Source organism: Arachis ipaensis, chromosome B2 (genome assembly GCF_059453495.1).
Source record: "Arachis ipaensis isolate K30076 ecotype BB chromosome B2, ASM5945349v1, whole genome shotgun sequence".
NCBI classification, from domain to species: Eukaryota; Viridiplantae; Streptophyta; class Magnoliopsida; order Fabales; family Fabaceae; genus Arachis; species Arachis ipaensis.
In genome coordinates, this window is record NC_142437.1 from 3,683,533 (window position 1) to 3,701,228 (window position 17,696).

The 17,696-nt window shown below is 37.3% G+C and overlaps 3 protein-coding genes across 7 annotated transcripts in view; all 3 read right to left on the minus strand.

Annotated features, from left to right (window-relative positions):
- The window catches only part of LOC107623011 (protein WHAT'S THIS FACTOR 1, chloroplastic), a 51,212-nt gene extending 43,134 nt beyond the window's left edge, over nt 1-8,078 (minus strand). The window contains exons 1-2 of one of the 2 annotated variants that reach the window (XM_088504604.1): nt 7,938-8,078; nt 1,249-1,505 (exon numbers count right to left, since the gene is read on the minus strand). The gene's annotated coding sequence lies outside the window, so the exon portion shown is untranslated. The remainder of the gene's footprint in view (nt 1-1,248; nt 1,506-7,937) is intronic. The other variant, XM_088504603.1, reaches the window with a different exon arrangement.
- Nucleotides 3,287-5,601, minus strand: LOC107626604 (putative disease resistance RPP13-like protein 1). Its single transcript, XM_088504602.1, has 2 exons — nt 3,417-5,601; nt 3,287-3,361 (listed from the first exon to the last, which is right to left on the minus strand). Exons 1-2 carry the CDS (start codon nt 5,520-5,522, stop codon nt 3,287-3,289), a joined length of 2,181 nt encoding a protein of 726 aa, XP_088360728.1. The 5' UTR covers nt 5,523-5,601.
- Nucleotides 8,079-9,024: 946 nt separating the features above from the next.
- Nucleotides 9,025-17,350, minus strand: LOC107622995 (putative disease resistance RPP13-like protein 1). Of its 4 annotated transcripts, XM_088504608.1 has the most exons (5): nt 16,455-17,350; nt 10,773-15,635; nt 10,068-10,158; nt 9,593-9,670; nt 9,025-9,360 (listed from the first exon to the last, which is right to left on the minus strand). In XM_088504608.1, the coding sequence occupies exon 2, from the start codon at nt 14,374-14,376 to the stop codon at nt 10,777-10,779; it is 3,600 nt and encodes a 1,199-aa protein (XP_088360734.1). In that variant the 5' UTR covers nt 14,377-15,635; nt 16,455-17,350; the 3' UTR covers nt 9,025-9,360; nt 9,593-9,670; nt 10,068-10,158; nt 10,773-10,776. The 4 variants fall into 4 exon arrangements, with proteins under 4 accessions (XP_088360734.1, XP_020970039.2, XP_088360733.1 ...); XM_021114380.2 differs by having other exon boundaries at nt 10,773-17,345; XM_088504607.1 differs by having other exon boundaries at nt 9,593-9,680; nt 10,773-17,345.
- Between the last annotated feature and the right edge of the window lie 346 nt (nt 17,351-17,696).

The following is a 17,696-nucleotide window of genomic DNA, read 5'->3' on the forward strand; positions in this document are numbered from 1 at the left end:
GTCAAACAACTTCAGCAACTTTGTTGTCTTGTCTTAGTTCTGAGCTCTTCTTCTTCAAACATCATTGCTTCTGGCTGTCATCTCTACTAAATGAACACAACAATAAACTAATAATGCACTTCCGATGTACTCATGTAAGAAAAATAATTTTGAATCACATAGTATTATATCTCCTAATCATGAGTATTTTCAGTCTAACATAGCAGCTTAGCAGATATTTGATGAGGATGGCAATGATAGTTGAGTGATTAGGGATGGAAGCCTTTGAATGTTTCTTGACGTTGATACGAAGAAGACATAATGAATACCAGCTAAGCATATGCATGGAAAGTTGGAAGAATGGTATTAAGTGGTCAAAGACACGCCATTGAAGCATCACTACGATGAATTCTCCTTTGCAACTTTTCATTAATTACTTCTTTCTTCGCTACTGATCTGGAGGATCATCTGAGTTATGTTTTATGTGCTGCAGTTTGCTTTAATTTATAATATACTAGATTTAAATGTGTGTGCTGCATAAAAAAAATACTAGAATACAAATGAGAGTACTATTTTTACTAAAAAATAAAATTATTTAATTTTAAACTATATTAGTAAATGCTGATGCATTATTAATTTCATTAATTAGTGGAAAAGACAGAGACATCATCTTGTGATGAAGTGCACATAAATCAAGCTAATCATAAACTTGCATTACACCTTAGGATGGATAGTACATTGGATATGTTTGAAATTTAATTACAAGTAAGATATCTTTCCTTTAATTAACTAACTGACATGCATACACACTAAACTCATGAGAATGGGATCAATATTATGTCACCGATTCATGGCGGGAGCAGCCTGTCTTACTCTTGAACCCGCAGCAAAGAATTCAGTGATGTCTTTATTGGTGAAGAGAATGAAAATGGTAGTTAGCAATAGGTTAGTTGCTGTTGTTGCTATTATATTTGATAACTAGCCATCAGGCTGTTAGGTGACCTTTGCTATATATAGTGTCTCTCATTCTTTGTATTGTAGCAGAGAAGTCAGTAAGGAGTTGACTAATGTCAAAGCTTCTATTTCAAGCGTTTGAGCACTCTTCTGATCTACAAAATAATGAGAAGCAGAGGATCGCACTTGGAGAGAATATAATGAAGCTCCTGCTGAAATTGGATATTATTCAGGTATGTGTTACTGATGCTGTTTACCTAATATCAAATCAGCAATTTCTTTTCAATATACCTTGATTTGGTAATAAAATGTTGCATCAAGTATGTATTTGTTTCACTATTTTTTTGATGAATGGCTTTACATTACAATCACGTGCGATAATTGTGATTTGCAAATGATTAGATACATATGCATTAGGAGGATTATTTAGAGTCTTAGTTAGCTTCCTTGTCCTTGATCAATGTTACACTCACGTGGTATTCAATTTATATACCAGGGCTTGCATCCAAGTTTCAGGGAAACGAGAAAATCTCTGGCAAGAAAGCTTACATGCTTTCAACAAAGGCTTGATTCTGTAATGGCCAAGAGATCTCAGCAGCAGACGAATGAGTTCATAGACAAGAAGCCTGTTGAAGACATTTCGGCAAATTTACAAAATGAAGAACATGTGAAGGATCAACCAGAAGAGAAAGTTGCAGTATCATGTGAGGATTCTTCTGTGGGCATTAATGATGATATGATGGGAAAAGATAGAATTGAATTTCAGTCACCACTTGATCTGGCATTGAACGTGGCAGAAGAACCTACTGTGGCACCAAATGAACACCACTTGATGAGGATATTGCAGCATCTGAATTCAACAAGGATGGTGGAACAAAAGCGTGAACCAGATCATGAAGAGGAGGAAGTGGAACCTATTATGGAGCTTCCAATTGGATTGCTTGATGAAGAAGAAACAATAGAGTCCAAATCTGTGAAGCGGGATGAAGATATGGAACGTATGATGGAGCGTCTAATGGGGTTGCTTGATGAAGAAGGAACAATAGTGTTCGAAGCAATGTGGTGTTGCTACAAAAGACACTCAACCGGGGCCCAAACTGCAGATGGAAGAGGTTCAATCTTCTGAGGAATCATCAGGCTGGGTGAAGGTTGAGATCTCGAAAAAAGAGGTACTTAAAAGCAGAACACATTGATTTGGCGAATGCCTCATCAATTGGAATAGCTGCTTGAGAGAATAATTGGGATAACAATATACAAAACAGTGATCGAATAATAGAAGTAAAAAAAAATAGAAACAAGAGACCAAAATTTTAACGTGAAAAACCCTCTTAACATGAGAGGTAAAAACCACGGGTCATTTAGACCAAAAAAAGAAATACCACTCTAATAATTAAGGATACAAAAGAATCTCAAATAAGTAAACAAATCAAATGCTTACATTAAGTCAAAACAATCAAGCACCACAGCATATAAATGTGAACCAAAAACATGAAAAGTTTACAAAACCAGAGCTACTTTGTGCATGCAAGACATATCTCATCGTCCAAATCTTATCTTAATCCTCCAACCATTTGGAACTAAAAATTACATCCAGAACTTGCCAGCGGGAGTGCTCGATGAAGATACAACTGAATTTGTGAAGGATGATGTGGGGAAACAAGGCTTGAAGATGTGGAATCTATTGTGGAGCTTCTGGTGGGGGTGGTTGATGAGGATATTGCAGCATCTGAATTCAACAAGAATGATGAAACAAAATTTTCGAAGACTGAACCACAGCATCATGAAGTGGAGGAAGTGGAAGCCGTTGTGGAAATACCAATGGTTTTGCTTGATGAGGACACCACAGCATCTGAATCTAAGGAGAACAGTTTCCAAGGGTCAAGAACAACATGAAGATTCGGAACCTATTATGGAGCTTCCAGTGGTATTGCTTCATGAAGAAGTAACAACAGAGTCTGAATCTGTGAGGCATGATGAAGATATGGTCATAATAATACCAAGGTATAAAGAAAAAAATTTCAATAACCTTATATGTTTGTAACAAGAATCAGGTAAGTGCCACTCCTCCCAACATGCCATGTTATCAAATTCCAATGACTCCAGTGAGGGAAACGGTGCAATAGGCGAAGAATGTTGATCGCCTTCATTCTTGTAAAACTCCATGCCAATGCTCTTCAGCTGACGAAAACCTTGAATGCTTAGGGACTTAAGAGATGGCAGCTGTCCAAGTGAAGGCAGCATGTAGCAATTCCTGCAATACTCTAGAGATACCTGTGTCATATTGCTGTAGGAACAACGCCCCAACCAATCTGGAAACATTTTACCTTTGTATCCCTTGATTCTCAACACTTTTTCAAGACATGGTGCGGTTGCAAGGCGTGGAGAATATCTTGTCCATCAGTATGTGTGTTTGAAACCATATCATCACCTGAAGACCATTTCAGTATTAAGTACTCAATGTGCTTCTTATCTATTATCCTTGCATTCCTTGCCTGATTGGCATCAACCACATTCTCCAATTTCCAAATCTGAAGTGATGCACGAAGATTTAAAAGCCCTCCTAGCTCTTGGATTCCATTGTCTTCAGACTTGCCTACGATGTAGTAACTTAAAATGTGCAACTGTTTTAATTTGCCCATTCCTTTTGGCATTTCTTTCAAATGAGTACCCCTTATATCAAGATGCCGCAAATTCACAAGATTATACATGCCATTGGGCAGCATAGTCAGCTTTGAACAACCTACTAACTTTAAAGTTTGTAGATTGCAAAAGTTGCATAACGACTGAGGCAATACCTCAATATCACTCCAAGAAAGATCCAAATAGCGCAGTTGGATCAGTTTACCTATTGAATCAGGAAATACATTAGGTATATCAAGGGATAAAACTCTCAGGTATTTATTCTTTGACAATATGTCACACGGTAACATTGCGCCTTCTTCCCTAAATAAACGTCCATGATTGATACATAATAATGTCCTCAAAGATTTTATTTTACTAGAGGAGCATGTTTTCTTAGGGATTGAATTATCGCATGACAAATGACGAGTTAAAATACTCATCTCTTCCTTTTCACCAAGTTCTTCAGATAGTCTACAACAAAATTTTCCAGCAAGAAAAATTGCCAAGTCATGCATGAGATCATGCATCACAAAATACTTCTCATCATCATTCTCGACCTGCTTGAAGAATAGTCTTGAAACCAAGTCATTAAAACACTCGCAACCAACTTCTTCTAATGTCTGTCCCCTCCTTGGTGGTTGTAAAAGGTTTTCAGCCATCCACAACAAGATTAATTCATCTTTATCAAGTTTATGATCTTTGGGATACAATGAACAATAAACAAAGCAACGTTTTAAATGAGTAGGCAGATGATGGTAACTTAATAACAATGCAGGAACAATCTTACAATTTGCCAGACGAAATTCCCAGATGTCACTCAATAGTATTTTGTTCCATTCTTCAACACGACGCTCTGAGCGCAACAAGCGTCCAAGTGTTTCTGCAGCTAACGGTAAGCCATCACACCTCTTGACAATCTTTTTACCTATTCTTTCCAGTTCCGAGCTCCCATTTGACTCAGGAAAGGATGCATTATCCGTAAAAATAGACCAACAATAATCATCTGACAGTCCCATGAGAGCATAAGAGTTATAGTGAACTATTGGACCAACATTTACCTTGCGGGTAGTTAGAAGAATAGTGCTTCCCTTTCTCCCATGTTGAAAAGGGGTGATAAAACTATTCCACTTGTCAGCATCTTCATTCCAAACATCATCCAAAACAATGAAGAACTTCTTTTCTGACAGTTTTTCCTTTAAATGTTGTTGAAGTAAATCAAAGCCGTCAAGACTACAAACACCTGAAGAGATCCCCTTTATAACATTCTTTGTAGTGTCAACAACATCAAAATTTTCAGAAACACAAATCCATGCTTTCAGATCAACCCCGTGCATCAAATCCTTATTGTTGTACAGGCATTGTGCTAAAGTAGTTTTACCAACCCCTCCCATACCAATAATAGAGATGACAGACAAGTTATGATGATTGTTGTCATTGAGCATCTTGATTAGTGCCTGTTGGTCAGCATCCCTGCCGAACACATTCCCTTTGACAAGAGAAGTGGTTGGAGGTCTCCATGAGGAGCTAGCCGTTGGAATCTCTTTGAGACCAAGGGTATCTTTGCGAGTCTCAAGATCTACTATTCTTTCAACCACCTCTTCTATCTTAGTCATCATCTCCCTATTAGACTTCCTATGAGGCAAATCAAGGAAGTGAGGAAGACGAATGCGTGCCTTACTGCGAATTTCAGCTTTGATAAAGAGACGGTCCAGCAAGTCATCAGCAGTGTAGAGAGCATCCTTGAAACTATCAAGCCACTCCCTCACGAGTTCGTTTCCAAACTGCTTCTGCTCAGCATCAGCAGCGAGAGCTTTGGCAGCCAAGATAGCAGTCTTGAGCCTCTCAACCAGCTTCCGGTCCAGCTTCTTGCCCACCACCAAGTTGACAAACTCAGGTGAAATGAGCCTGTCAAGAACAACATTGGCGAAGCCAGAAACTAAAGCTCCAACAACAAGTGCTTCAGCCATGATATGATACAGATCACAACAGCAAATTAATCAGTGAATGATTAGAATGTAAGGAAGAGAGAGCAATATTGCAATGATGCTTGCAAGGTATTTTGCAATAGGCACACAGCAAAGAGATGTTGGCATCACGTGGTAACATAAAATAATTGTAAGCAGTGCAGTGCATAGCTGGCTTTGCACGTTACTTCATTTTTATATTCTTCTTTGAAGGATGAAACAGAGTATTCAAATATCAAAAGGATGACTGACAGAGTATTCAATGCATATAATGATATAATGGTGGTGTGAGGTTAAAATGGGTTGGTAAAAGTGTTTACTCAGTGGCTTCAAGGTCATTTTTCTTAATCTCTTATGCTTAGTTTGTTTGGAACTCTGATCATTTTTGTGTTTTTGATTCCGAGAAATGCAACAAATTAAAATGACAACTTGAGGAAGGTTTCAAACTTTTTTTGGTCAACATTACCAATTTTTGAAATTTGTTTTTGGTTAAAATGGCTATTTACTTCGTTTTAAATTACATGATGCATAGAGACAATTTAATTTTTCAAACAAGTAACAGCCAATGAGCTGAATCACTGCGAAGTTGATACAATGCTTTACTTACAGGTAACTAACTACATTATCTTAAGCTTTATTTTACTTATTTAATTTAAGAAACTAACTACACTCTTTTCTCCAAGAATATCTATCATCTAGAAATTTGATATATTAATTATGTAATATATTTGAAATTTATATCAAGATACACTGAAAAATAAAGGTAGTGAACTATTTAAAAAGAAAAAGGGCAGCTACCGCAAGATTTGGTAAAAGGCCGTACCCAAAGGGTGTAATGTAAGCAGTCTAACTTGACAATTACATCAGTGCCTGTTTCCAAAAACTTCATCAATTTCATACTCCGGTGTTAAGAAACTTCAGCAGCTTCATTGTCTTGTCTTAGTTCTGAGCTCTTCTTCTTCCAACATCATTGCTTCTCTAAGGCATTTGGCTGTCATATCTACTAAATGACCACAACAATAGACCGATAATGCACTTCCTATGTACTCATAAGAAAAATAATATTGGATCACATGATATTATATCTCCTAATCATAAGTATTTTGAGCAACCAAATTGGATTTGTGTATGTGAATTAAAAGGTGCATATTTGGATTAAAAATTATGTGTATTTTTTGGAAAAAAAATATGTATTTATTTCTGCATGATATAACAGCTGAGCAACTTACAGACAAAATATTTGATGACGATCGCAATGGCAATGGTAGTTCAACCAAGTCCAACAAATTAAAAGGAGGCAAAGTTGAGTGATGAGGGATGGATAGCCTTTGAATGTTTTTGATGTTGATATGAAGAAGACATACATGAACACCTGAATTTGCTAAGGATATGGAAAGTTGAAAAAATGGTATTAAGTGGTAAAACGTCAAAGGCACACCACCGAAGCTTCACTGGCCACTAGGTGAATTCTCCTTTGCAATTTTCCATTAATTACTTCTTCTTTCTCTGGAGGATCATCTGAGTTATGTTTTATGTGCTGTGGCCACTTTGCTTTAATTTATAAATATACATGCATGCATAGACGTTAAATTCATGAGAATGTGATCAATATTACGTCACAGATTCATGGCAGAAGCAGCCTGTCTTACTCTTGAACCGGCAGCAAAGAATTCAGGGATGTCTTTATTAATGAAGAGAATGAAAATGGTAGTTAGCAATAGGTTAGTTGCTGTTATGCTATTATATTTGATAACTAGCCGTTAGGCTGTTAGGTGAACTTTGCTATATATAGTGTCTCTCAATCTCTGTATTGTAGCGCAGCGCAGCCGGATTCAAGCCTTGCGAATGTAGCAGATGTCAGCAAGGAAGTTCAACCAAAAGAGGAAACCATTCAGGTGACTGAAAATAAGACCCATGGAGACAAGGGTGCAGATGAGAATTGTTCAGTTGGAGATAATGAAGAAAAGAAGGCACAAAATGGAGAAGAGAAGATGATGGAAGAGGCTAGTAAGCTGACTCGAGCAACTCAACCGGCAAAGGCGGATAGGAGAGAGAGGCTTTATCAGATGTTGATGCTGCCATTTTAATTCAAGCTGTGTATCACGGTTACCAAGTGAGGAGATCAGAGCCATTGAAGAAATTGAAGCAGATAGCCTTAGTCAGTAAGGAGTTGACTAATGTCAAAGCTTCTATTCAAGCGTTTGAGCACTCTTCTGATGTACAAAATGATAAGAAGCAGAGGATCGCACTTGGAGAGAATATAATGAGGCTCCTGCTGAAGTTGGATACTATTCAGGTATGTGTTACTAAGATCTTGAAAGGCGATGCGCAGCGAGATATAGCAATTGAAATGTGAAGAGGAAACTGGAAATAAAGCTGAGTTGTCAACTGTGGAGTCCGCGAGAAGCGCTGCAGAACTTGGTGTCTCACATAGGGAAGAGGAGAATATAAAGAACTCAACACAGCAAGTACCGAATGAGAATGAAGACAAGCTTGCTGCACTAGTAACCGGTGTTAACAATGAAGACACAGCATTATCAAAAGAGTTAGATCATGTTGCTGAACATAGTGGAAACTCAACAAAGGTGATGCTGAATTATTGGAAGAAAATGAGAAGCTGAGAAATATGATGGACAGATTGCTTGATGCTGGGAATGAACAATTGAAAGTGATATCAGATTTGACAGAAAGGGTTAAGGATTTGGAGAAGAGATTAGCAAAGAGCAAGAAGAGAATGAGGACTAAGAGGTTTAAAGCAGCATCATCTGTGTCCAAGATTATTAGTTCAAAGAGTAACGCAGGGCAACATAGAGCTATGGATGTTGCAATGTAAAACTATTTTGGTTTAAAAGAGTGTTATGTGTTATAAGCTTGTAATTCTGAGGTTTTGGTAAGGTTTGAGAGATCAGGTCCTTTGTAACTTGTAATGTGTTAATTTCACTTGGTGTTAAATACATGAAACATAAGGGCCAAACTTTTCACTGCTCATTGGCATTATACTATATATAGATTATGCTTCTTGCATTAAACTACTGTACTATGTTAAAAACTGAGATTGAATGTAATTGATAAGGCTGAAATTACAAATGGTTTGGTTAACCAATAATATTTTCCATAATAATGGCGATATATTAGAAAAACAAAGTGAAAAGAGAATTTAATAACAAAATTTACACTCTATTATACAAGTCACTGGACATGACAAGCTTAACAGTTAATAAAACATAATTCATATATAATGTCTCATATAAAATTGTGCAAGTATTTTCTTTCTTTCTTCTTTTTCGAAGAGAAGAACTTCTTCTGTTGCAAAAGCACACAAATTAGCAAAACTTTTCAATTTTAAAAACAGGACACATTGATTTGGTAAATGCCTCATCAATTGGAATAGCTGCTTGAGAGAATAATTGGAATAACAATACACAAAACACTGACAGCGATCGAATAACAGAAGCCAAAAAAATAAAAATAGAAACACAAGACCAAAATTTTTAATGTGGAAAATCCTCTTAATGTGAGAGGTAAAAACTACCGGTCATTCAGACCAAAAAAGAAGTACCACTATAATTAAGTAAGAATACAAGAGAATCTCAAATAAGTAAACAAATAAAATGCTTACATTAAGTCAAAACAATCAAGCACCATAGCATATAAATGTGAACCAAAAACATGAAAAATTTACAAAACCAGAGTTACTTTGCGCACCGAAGCCATATATCACCCTCCAAATCTTATCTTAATCCTCCAATCATTCGGAACAAAAAAGTACATTCAGAACTTGCTATCGAAATTTCAGCCCAAACTACCATTGAACCACTCCCCAACTGCAGACTTACAGTGACTGCATAATCAACCCAAAAAGAAGAAAAAGAATTATCATTCTAGCAACAATATGGTAATGAAAATTGAGGTCCATTACATCAAACTAATCCATACCGAAGTGCATGTTATTCGAGTATGATCACAAAATTGAAAAACTTAAATTATCAATTTAGTAAAAGTATGATCATCTTCATGAAATGCTTGAACAAAAAAATCAATTATTAGACTAGACGTGTAGTTTAAGAACTCACATAATTTTCAAAAGAGGAGCTAGTAAGCTTGACACTCCCAGCAGAATCCACAAGCGATCAAACACTGAAATCCCCGACCTAATATTTTCTTCAACAAGGAGAAAGATTATCAAGATTGTCTTTGATCACAGATTTATTAATGAATAACGATATTACAGAGGTCTTTATAAATTCGAGTAATAAACTTGAATGCATTAGAAATGTTACATCTTTTTGTTTAAAGTTACAAGCTCCACCACTGATTTGAAGTTTTGGCGTTGTAACAGCTTTGGCAGCAGTTAAAGAACCAAAATTAAGTTTATATTTATAGCACATTTAGTTTAGCATATACATTAAAAAATAAGAAAAGTAGAAACACCACCTTTCCCTGAACTACATATAATTCCTTCTCAAACCAACCTATTATCATCTTTTTTTATTACTCCAATAAAAATAGGAAAAGTAAATTGCAAGGAGGAAAGGAATCTACGCCAACCTGAAGCTAAAATTACAGAGCACTCTTCTGATGAACTTTGGATTGAATGAAGATAATGTAGATATGGTTACCAGACCTCAATATGTACTTCCTGAAACACAAATTAAAAAATATTTTGACTTAGTGTTTTTCATCACAAAAACCACACACACAATTATGTCAGAACCTCATGAACACAATGTTTGATTATTAGTTTGATTTTAGAGTCAACGGTGAAAAGTTTTAAATGACACTGATCGGTTTGATATATGTACAAACTGCACTCACTACAACTTCTTCGACTACTTCAGGTACATGATTATCATCTTCAAATATGAAAAGCATATTCTTTGAATCTTGTCTGAGTTAGCTACATATCTTCATCACCTAGGGAAATCTATTTGATAACGTCCCCAAAACCAAAAAGGAAGAAATAGTTATTATTAGTTTATTACAGAACCTTTTCTTGGTATTGGAAATAGCTTATTATAGGCATCTACTACTATTTATTTCATGTAAGATTCAATCTATGGGCAAAAAACTTAACACCTTATGCATGCTGATTCTTTTCACTATCCTACATGAATCTTGGAAAAACAGCGACTCCATGATCATAAAGAATTGACAAAGACAGAAACACAATTTTATAACTCGCAGGAAAAGGAAATTTATGCATGTGTGAACTTAATTGTGGTAGCATGAGAAACATGAAGGTTAGAGAATTACCTGCTCAGAAAATTTGGTCGTCATCGACTTCAATGGTGGGGATGTGGGAAATTTTAGACCAAATTTGTTGATGCTTGTTCTTGCAGTCTTCGCCCAGCAAACCACAGTCGTAAATTTTGAGGAGTAAGAGAGAGGGAGGCAGATTTTCTCCTTCCATATTCTTCAGCTTCTTACAGTATGAAATGTGTAGTTGTTGGAGGGAGGTGAGGCGGAGAAGCTCGTTGCACTCCAATGTCTCCTGTTCATAAAAGTCTTGGATATGTAGAGTGGTAAGGGAGGGAAGGCGAGGCAGCGAATCCAGCTCTGGGTATGACTTTATTATCCTCCCACTGTGACGACCTGAGATGGTGAGACGAGTGAGGTTGTCCAAGTTGCCCAACCATGATACACCCCTCAGCTGTTGCTCGCAATCTCCAACACTAAGCTCTTTCAGGTTAGGCGGCAAACCACCCTCTGGCAACCTGCAAATGTTTGGGCAACCTCGTATGTCCAGAGACTCTAAATTTGGGAGAAGAGTATTCATGCCACGTGGCAATGCCTCCAACTTCGAGCACCTGCTAACATCGAGATGAGTCAAGTTGGGCGTAGCCAGTCCTTCTTCCGGAAATGACACAAATTTGTCGCACTTAAGGATTCTGAGACGTTGGAGAGCAGCGTGTGGTGGCTCTGACATTGAAACTGATTCCAGATTTGAACACTTGTATATCTGGAGATTCTCGAGATTGGGAAAGGCATCCAACGACAATGAGGTCAGTGAATCACCGCTTTCAGATATTTGTAGATCGACCAAATCACACTTCTGTTGTTGCTGCGGGAATTCCAGTTTGCTGCAACTCACGATTCTGAGCTTTTGCAATGATCTGGAGAAACAATTGTCCCCCAAGGATATAACAGACGAACCCCCAACAACTCTCATCTTTTTATACAATCCTTCATAATCTAATATTTCCAGTTCTCGCACTTTGGAAACATCTGATGAGGAAATTCTCATTAATACCTGATTAACCATATCTCCCTTTAACATTGGACAATCTCTTATTTGAAGGCTCTTAAGCTGAGGAAAGGCTTCTGAGTCAGGTAAGTGCCACTCCTCCCAACATGGCATGTTGTGAAACTGCAAACGCTCCAGTGAGGGAAACGGTGCAATAGGCGAAGAATGTTGATGGCCTTCATTCTTGTAAAACTCCTTGCCAATGCTCTTCAGCTCATTAAAACTTTCGATGCACAGGGACTTAAGAGAAGGCAGCTGTCCAAGTGAAGGCAGCATGCAGCAATTCTTGCAAGACTTGAGAGATACACTTGTCATGTTTTGGTACAAGGAATGCCCCATCCAATCTGGAAATATTTTACCTTTGTATCCATCAATTTCTAACACTTTCAAGACACGGTGCGGTTGCAAGCCCTGGAGTATGTCTTGTTCATCACTATGTGTGTTTGAAACCATATCATCACCTGAAGACCATTTCAACAATAACTCCTCAATGTGCTTCTTATCTATTATCCTTGCATTCCTTGCCTCATTGGCATCAACCACATTCTCCAATTTCCGAATCTCAAGTGATGCATGAAGATTTAAAAGCCCTCCTAGCTCTTGGATTCCATTCTCTTCAGACTTGCCTACGATGTAGTAACTTAAGATGTGCAACTGTTTCAATTGGCCCATTCCTTTTGGCATTTCTTTCAGACGAGTATCCCTTATATCAAGATGCCGCAAATTCACAAGCTTATACATGTCATTGGGCAGCATAGTCAGCTTTGAACAACCTGCTAACTTTAAAGTTTGTAGATTGCACAAGTTGCACAATGACTCGGGCAATACCTCAATATCACTCCAAGAAAGATCCAAATAGCGCAGTTGGATCAATTTAGCTATTGAATCACGAAATATATTGAGTCTATCAAACGATAAAACTCTCAGGTATTTATTCTTTGACAATGTGTGAGGTGGCAATATTGCGCGTGCTTTCCAGAAACCAGCTGCATGATCGGTATACAGTAATGTCCTCAAAGATTTTATTTTATTAGAGGAGAATGATTTTTCAGGGATTGAATCAGCGTATGACAAATGACGAGTTAGAATACTCATCTCTTCCTTTTCACCAAGTTCTTCTGAGAATCTACAATAAAGATCCCCAGCAAGAAAAGTTGCCAAGTCATGCATGAGATCATGCATCACAAAATACTTCTCATCATCATTCTCGACCTGCTTGAAGAATAGTCTTGAAACCAAGCCATCGAAACACTCGCAACCAACTTCTTCTAGAGTCTGTCCCCTCCTTGGTGATTGTAAAAGATCTTCAGCCATCCACAGCAAGATTAATTCATCTTTATCAAGTTTATAATGTTTGGGATACAATGAACAATAAACAAAGCAACGTTTTGAATGAGCAGGCAGATGATAGTAACTTATTAATAGCGCAGGAACGATCTTACTGTATGTCATAGGAAATTCCCAAATGTCACTCGATAGTATTTGATTCCATTCTTCAACACGACGCTCTGAGCGCAACAAGCGTCCAAGTGTTTCTGCAGCAAACGGCAAGCCATCACACCTCTCAACAATCTTTCTACCTATTCCTTCCAGTTCTGAGCTCCCATTTGATTCAGGAAAGGATGCATTGTCCGCAAAAATAGACCAACAATCATCATCTGACAGTTGATTAAGGGTGTAAGAGTTATAGTGTTGGACTGTTCGACCAACATTTACCATGCGGGTAGTTAGAAGAATAGTGCTTCCTTTTCTCCCATGTTGGAAAGGGACGATAAAACTATTCCACTTGTCAGCATCTTCACTCCAAACATCATCCAAAACAATGAAGAACTTCTTTTTTGATAGTTTTTCCTTCAAATCTTGTTGAAGTAAATCAAAGCTGTCAAGACTACAAACACCTGAAGAGATCCCCTTTATAACATTCTTTGTAGTCTCAACAATATCAAAATTTTCAGAAACACAAATCCATGCTTTCAGATCGACCCCATCCATCAAATCCTTGTTGTTGTACAGGCATTGTGCTAAAGTAGTTTTACCAACCCCGCCCATACCAACAATAGAGATGACGGACAAGGTATGATCATTGTTGTCATTGAGCATCTTTATTAGTGCCTGTTGGTCACCATCCCTGCCAAACACATTCCCCTTCACAAGAGAAGTGGAAGGAGGTCTCCATGAGGAGCTTCCCGTTGGAATCTCTTTGAGACCAAGGGTATCTTTGCGTTTCTCAAGATCTTCTATTCTTTTTACCACATCTTCTATCTTAGTCGCCCTCTTTCTATTAGACAAATTAAGGAAGGGAGGAAGAGGAATGTGTACCTTCTTGCGAATTTCTTTTCTGATTAAGACACGGTCCAGCAAGTCATCAGCAGTGTAGACAGCATCCCTGAGACTATCGAGCCATTTCCTCACAAGTTCGTTTCCAAACTGTTTCTGCTCCGCGTCGGCGACCAGAGCTTCAGCAGCCAAGAGAGCAGTCTGCAGCCTCTCAACCAACTGTCGGTTCAGCTTCTTACCCACCACCAAGTTGACAAACTCACGTGAAATGAGCCTATCCAAAACAACGTTGATGAAGCCAGATAGAAAAGCTCCGGCAACAAGTGCTCCAGCCATGACGTGATGATCACAACAGCAGGAAATTAATCAATGCGTAATTGGAATTTCAGAATGTAACGAAGAGAGAGCAATATTGTAATAATGCTTGCAAGGTATTCAGCAATAATGGGCATATAGCGAGATACAAACATAAAGATTCCTCAGCAAAAGGACTTTGGCATCGCGTGGAGTGCAATACTGGGTTTTCTCTTTACTTCTTTTTCATATTCTTCTTTGAAGGATGAAACAAAGTATTCAAAAAGCAAAAGTGAGAACAAAGCGAACTCGGAAACTAGTCTTTATGGAAATTAATTAAATATATTTAGTATATTCTTCTTTGTTAGTGACTTGCACAGGGAAGAGGAAAACAAAAAGAAGTTAACACAGCAAGAGAAACAAGCTGAGAACGAAGAGAAGCTTGCTGCACAAGTAACCCGTGTTAACAATGAAGACGCAGCACCGTCAAAAGAGGTAGATCCATTAGGCAACAAATTAATAACAAAATAAAAATGAGTGAAATTCTTATCTAATTTTAATAAAGAAATCCCTTATCTTTATAAATTATATCTTATGATTTCACCAATTTTATAATGGAAGTGTTTAGAACAAACAACATCAAACAGGAGAAAAAAAAAAAGAAAGAAATGAAAGAATAATGCATCACAGCGAATCTAATGTTTAATTGCAGAGGAATATAGAAGTTCCTTATATATATTCACTCTAAGTACTAAAAGATTTAATGAATGATATTATTAGTGGTTTAAAAAAAAGGGGAAAAAAACTTAGATATGTTAGAAAAATATAATGCTCGAGATGCAAGAATGCCAAAATTCAAGAAGATATATTTCTAACCTAAAACATGTTATCTTTATTATTTCTTACTATCCATATCATTTTTCAAGTGTGTTTAAAATTTGAAACATACAATTCGTAATATATTTTGTCAAATATATTTACAGACCCAAAAGAGAGTTAGATTCAGAGTTTGCTACAACGTTCTTGTCACAGCCCAAAATGAGCCATGACTGGCGCTCAGGAAAATAATCCTATAGCAAGCCTAGTATACTCAAATATAAATTGAATAAGAAAGTTACAAATATTTTACAAGTTCTAAAATAAATAGTTTTACATTTTAACAAAAATTAAAATAATTAAGAATAGTTGGACCCTGCCTGTGACATATGGAGCATATACTACTAGGAATTCGACAAGAAATAGGTACTCATTGCAGACCGTTACTCTTGAATAGAAAGTCTCACATAGTCAAATATTTGTTCCTGAAAAATATTTTTAAAAAAAAAGGAGTAAGTTTTGCAACTCAGTGACTAGACAATACATTTATAATCGACTTGAGACCATATAAATATCATTATCAAAGTAATATTAATTAGAAAATAATAGTTGATAATAATAGGTGAATCAATAAGGGAGTTCTCATACAGAAATCAAATCAAAAGTCCACACATAGGCGGCTCCACCTCTATGGGTAGCCCTTTCCTCTTGTGTGTCCTAACAGAATAACAGATCTAACGTGTGGCCTACACGTTAGGCTAGCAACACCCCTGCTGGCTGGAGTCTGAGTCAGATGCATCTAAGTTAACGTCATAACCACCGTTAACTACAGTTTTCTAATACGAGCCTCCCAAACCAATTCAAAACATATAATCTCAAATACAATAAATCTTTAATCTCTCAAATATATAAAGTATCGAATCAAATCAATCAGATAATACTTTCTTATCAGAAATCTTTTCAAATCATTTTTTTTCAATCATAAAAACATATTTCATAATTTAAAAGTGAGTGCCAACAAATACGTTAATATTTCAGGAATATATATTCGAATAAAATCAATATTCTAAATTAATATAAAGCTTAATCAAACATATATATTGTCTCATGTAAAATTTCTAAAGTATGAATTTCATAAAAATAATTATTCATCTATAATAAATCAATTATTCTAATCAAATCAAAGTTTTTCAATAATAGTTTTATAAATATAGTTAAAAACTCGTAATAGCATAAGCCAAAAGCTTATCGGTCACAGCATGGTCCTAACGGACCGAAGAGACCAAACCCAAAGTGCGTCTCACCACAGCGATAATGACCACAACACCAGGAAGTCATTTCAAATCGAATATAGAGACAGGCAGATAAAATTCAGAACAGTGGCAAGGTAGTGTTGCCGATGAGTTTGGAAGCTCCGGCGTGTTTTCCGGCGACGTTAGCGCCGTTCCTGGCGACTAGAGGCACGGCGACGAGTCTCCCTCTCCTCCAGCGAGTTCCTTATCCCCCCTCTGTTCGTGTATAGTGATGTTTCTCTTTCTGCGAACTCTCTCTCTCGTTCTCTCTCTCCCGTTCGAGCTCCTCTTCCCGGAAACCCAGCGGTGGTAGCGGCGGCGCAGCAGCTCGGCGACGGGGCAGAACGGCGGCAGTCCTTCTTCCGCGTCTCCTCTCTCGCGCTCGTCCCCTCTCTCAGACGCATCTCTCTCGATTCTGGCCCCTGATGGCGACGCAACGCGAGACGAACGGCGGGCTCCAGGCCAGCGGTGATGAGGCGCGGCTCTCTCTCTCCTCGCGTGGTGACTCGGTGTGGACAGCTCCCTCCTTCCTCCTCCCTTCTCTTTTTTGCGGTCTCCCTCTTCTCTCTTTTCCTTTTCTTTCTTTCTTTTTCCGTCAAGTTTGGGTGTGTGTGTTGTGGGGAAGAGAGTGAGGCGAGTGAGGGTGTGTGCGGCAGCGGGAGGTGAGTGAGAGAGTGTGTGGCTAGGGTTAGGGAAAGAAGAAAGTAAAAATCTAAGAGTGGGTCCCACCGGCTTATCTGTTTATTTTTTTTTTCTGGTTATTACAGTTCTAAAAAACTCGGATTCATTTCATTTTTACTTCAGAAATTCCTTATTCTCTCTTATTCCTTCTAGAATTTCTCTTAACTGTAGTTCTATGTGTTTGTTTCTATCCCAGGATTAATCTTTCCTACAAGATACTTCTTAAGAAATACTTCCTAGCAAATAAGAATCCTCTGAGGAAATAATTATTATATTTATTCATATAAAATCTCACTAATACATAGATAGTGTCTCATAAAATTGTATAAGTATTTTCTTTCATTCTTCTTTTTTGGAAAAGAAGTACTATTTCTATTGCAAAAACACACAAATTCCAAATATTACAAGTTAGAAAGCAAAACTTTTCAAATTTAGAAACCAGAAAATAATGATTTGGCAAATACCTCATCAATTAGAATAGCTGCTTGAGAGAATAATTGGCGTAATAATACACAAAACAGTGGAAGTGAATAAGTGATTGAATAACAGAATCTAAAAAAATAAAAATAAGGA

Excerpts from the sequence above, each read along its gene's own strand:
- LOC107622995 (XM_088504608.1), bottom strand. The coding sequence starts at position 14,376 with ATGGCTGGAGCACTTGTTGCCGGAGCTTTTCTATCTGGCTTCATCAAC.
- LOC107626604 (XM_088504602.1), bottom strand. The coding sequence starts at position 5,522 with ATGGCTGAAGCACTTGTTGTTGGAGCTTTAGTTTCTGGCTTCGCCAAT. Across the intron at positions 3,362-3,416 it reads ATGCCAATCAGGCAAGGAAT|GTGATGATATGGTTTCAAAC; the intron begins GCAAGGATAATA and ends AATGGTCTTCAG.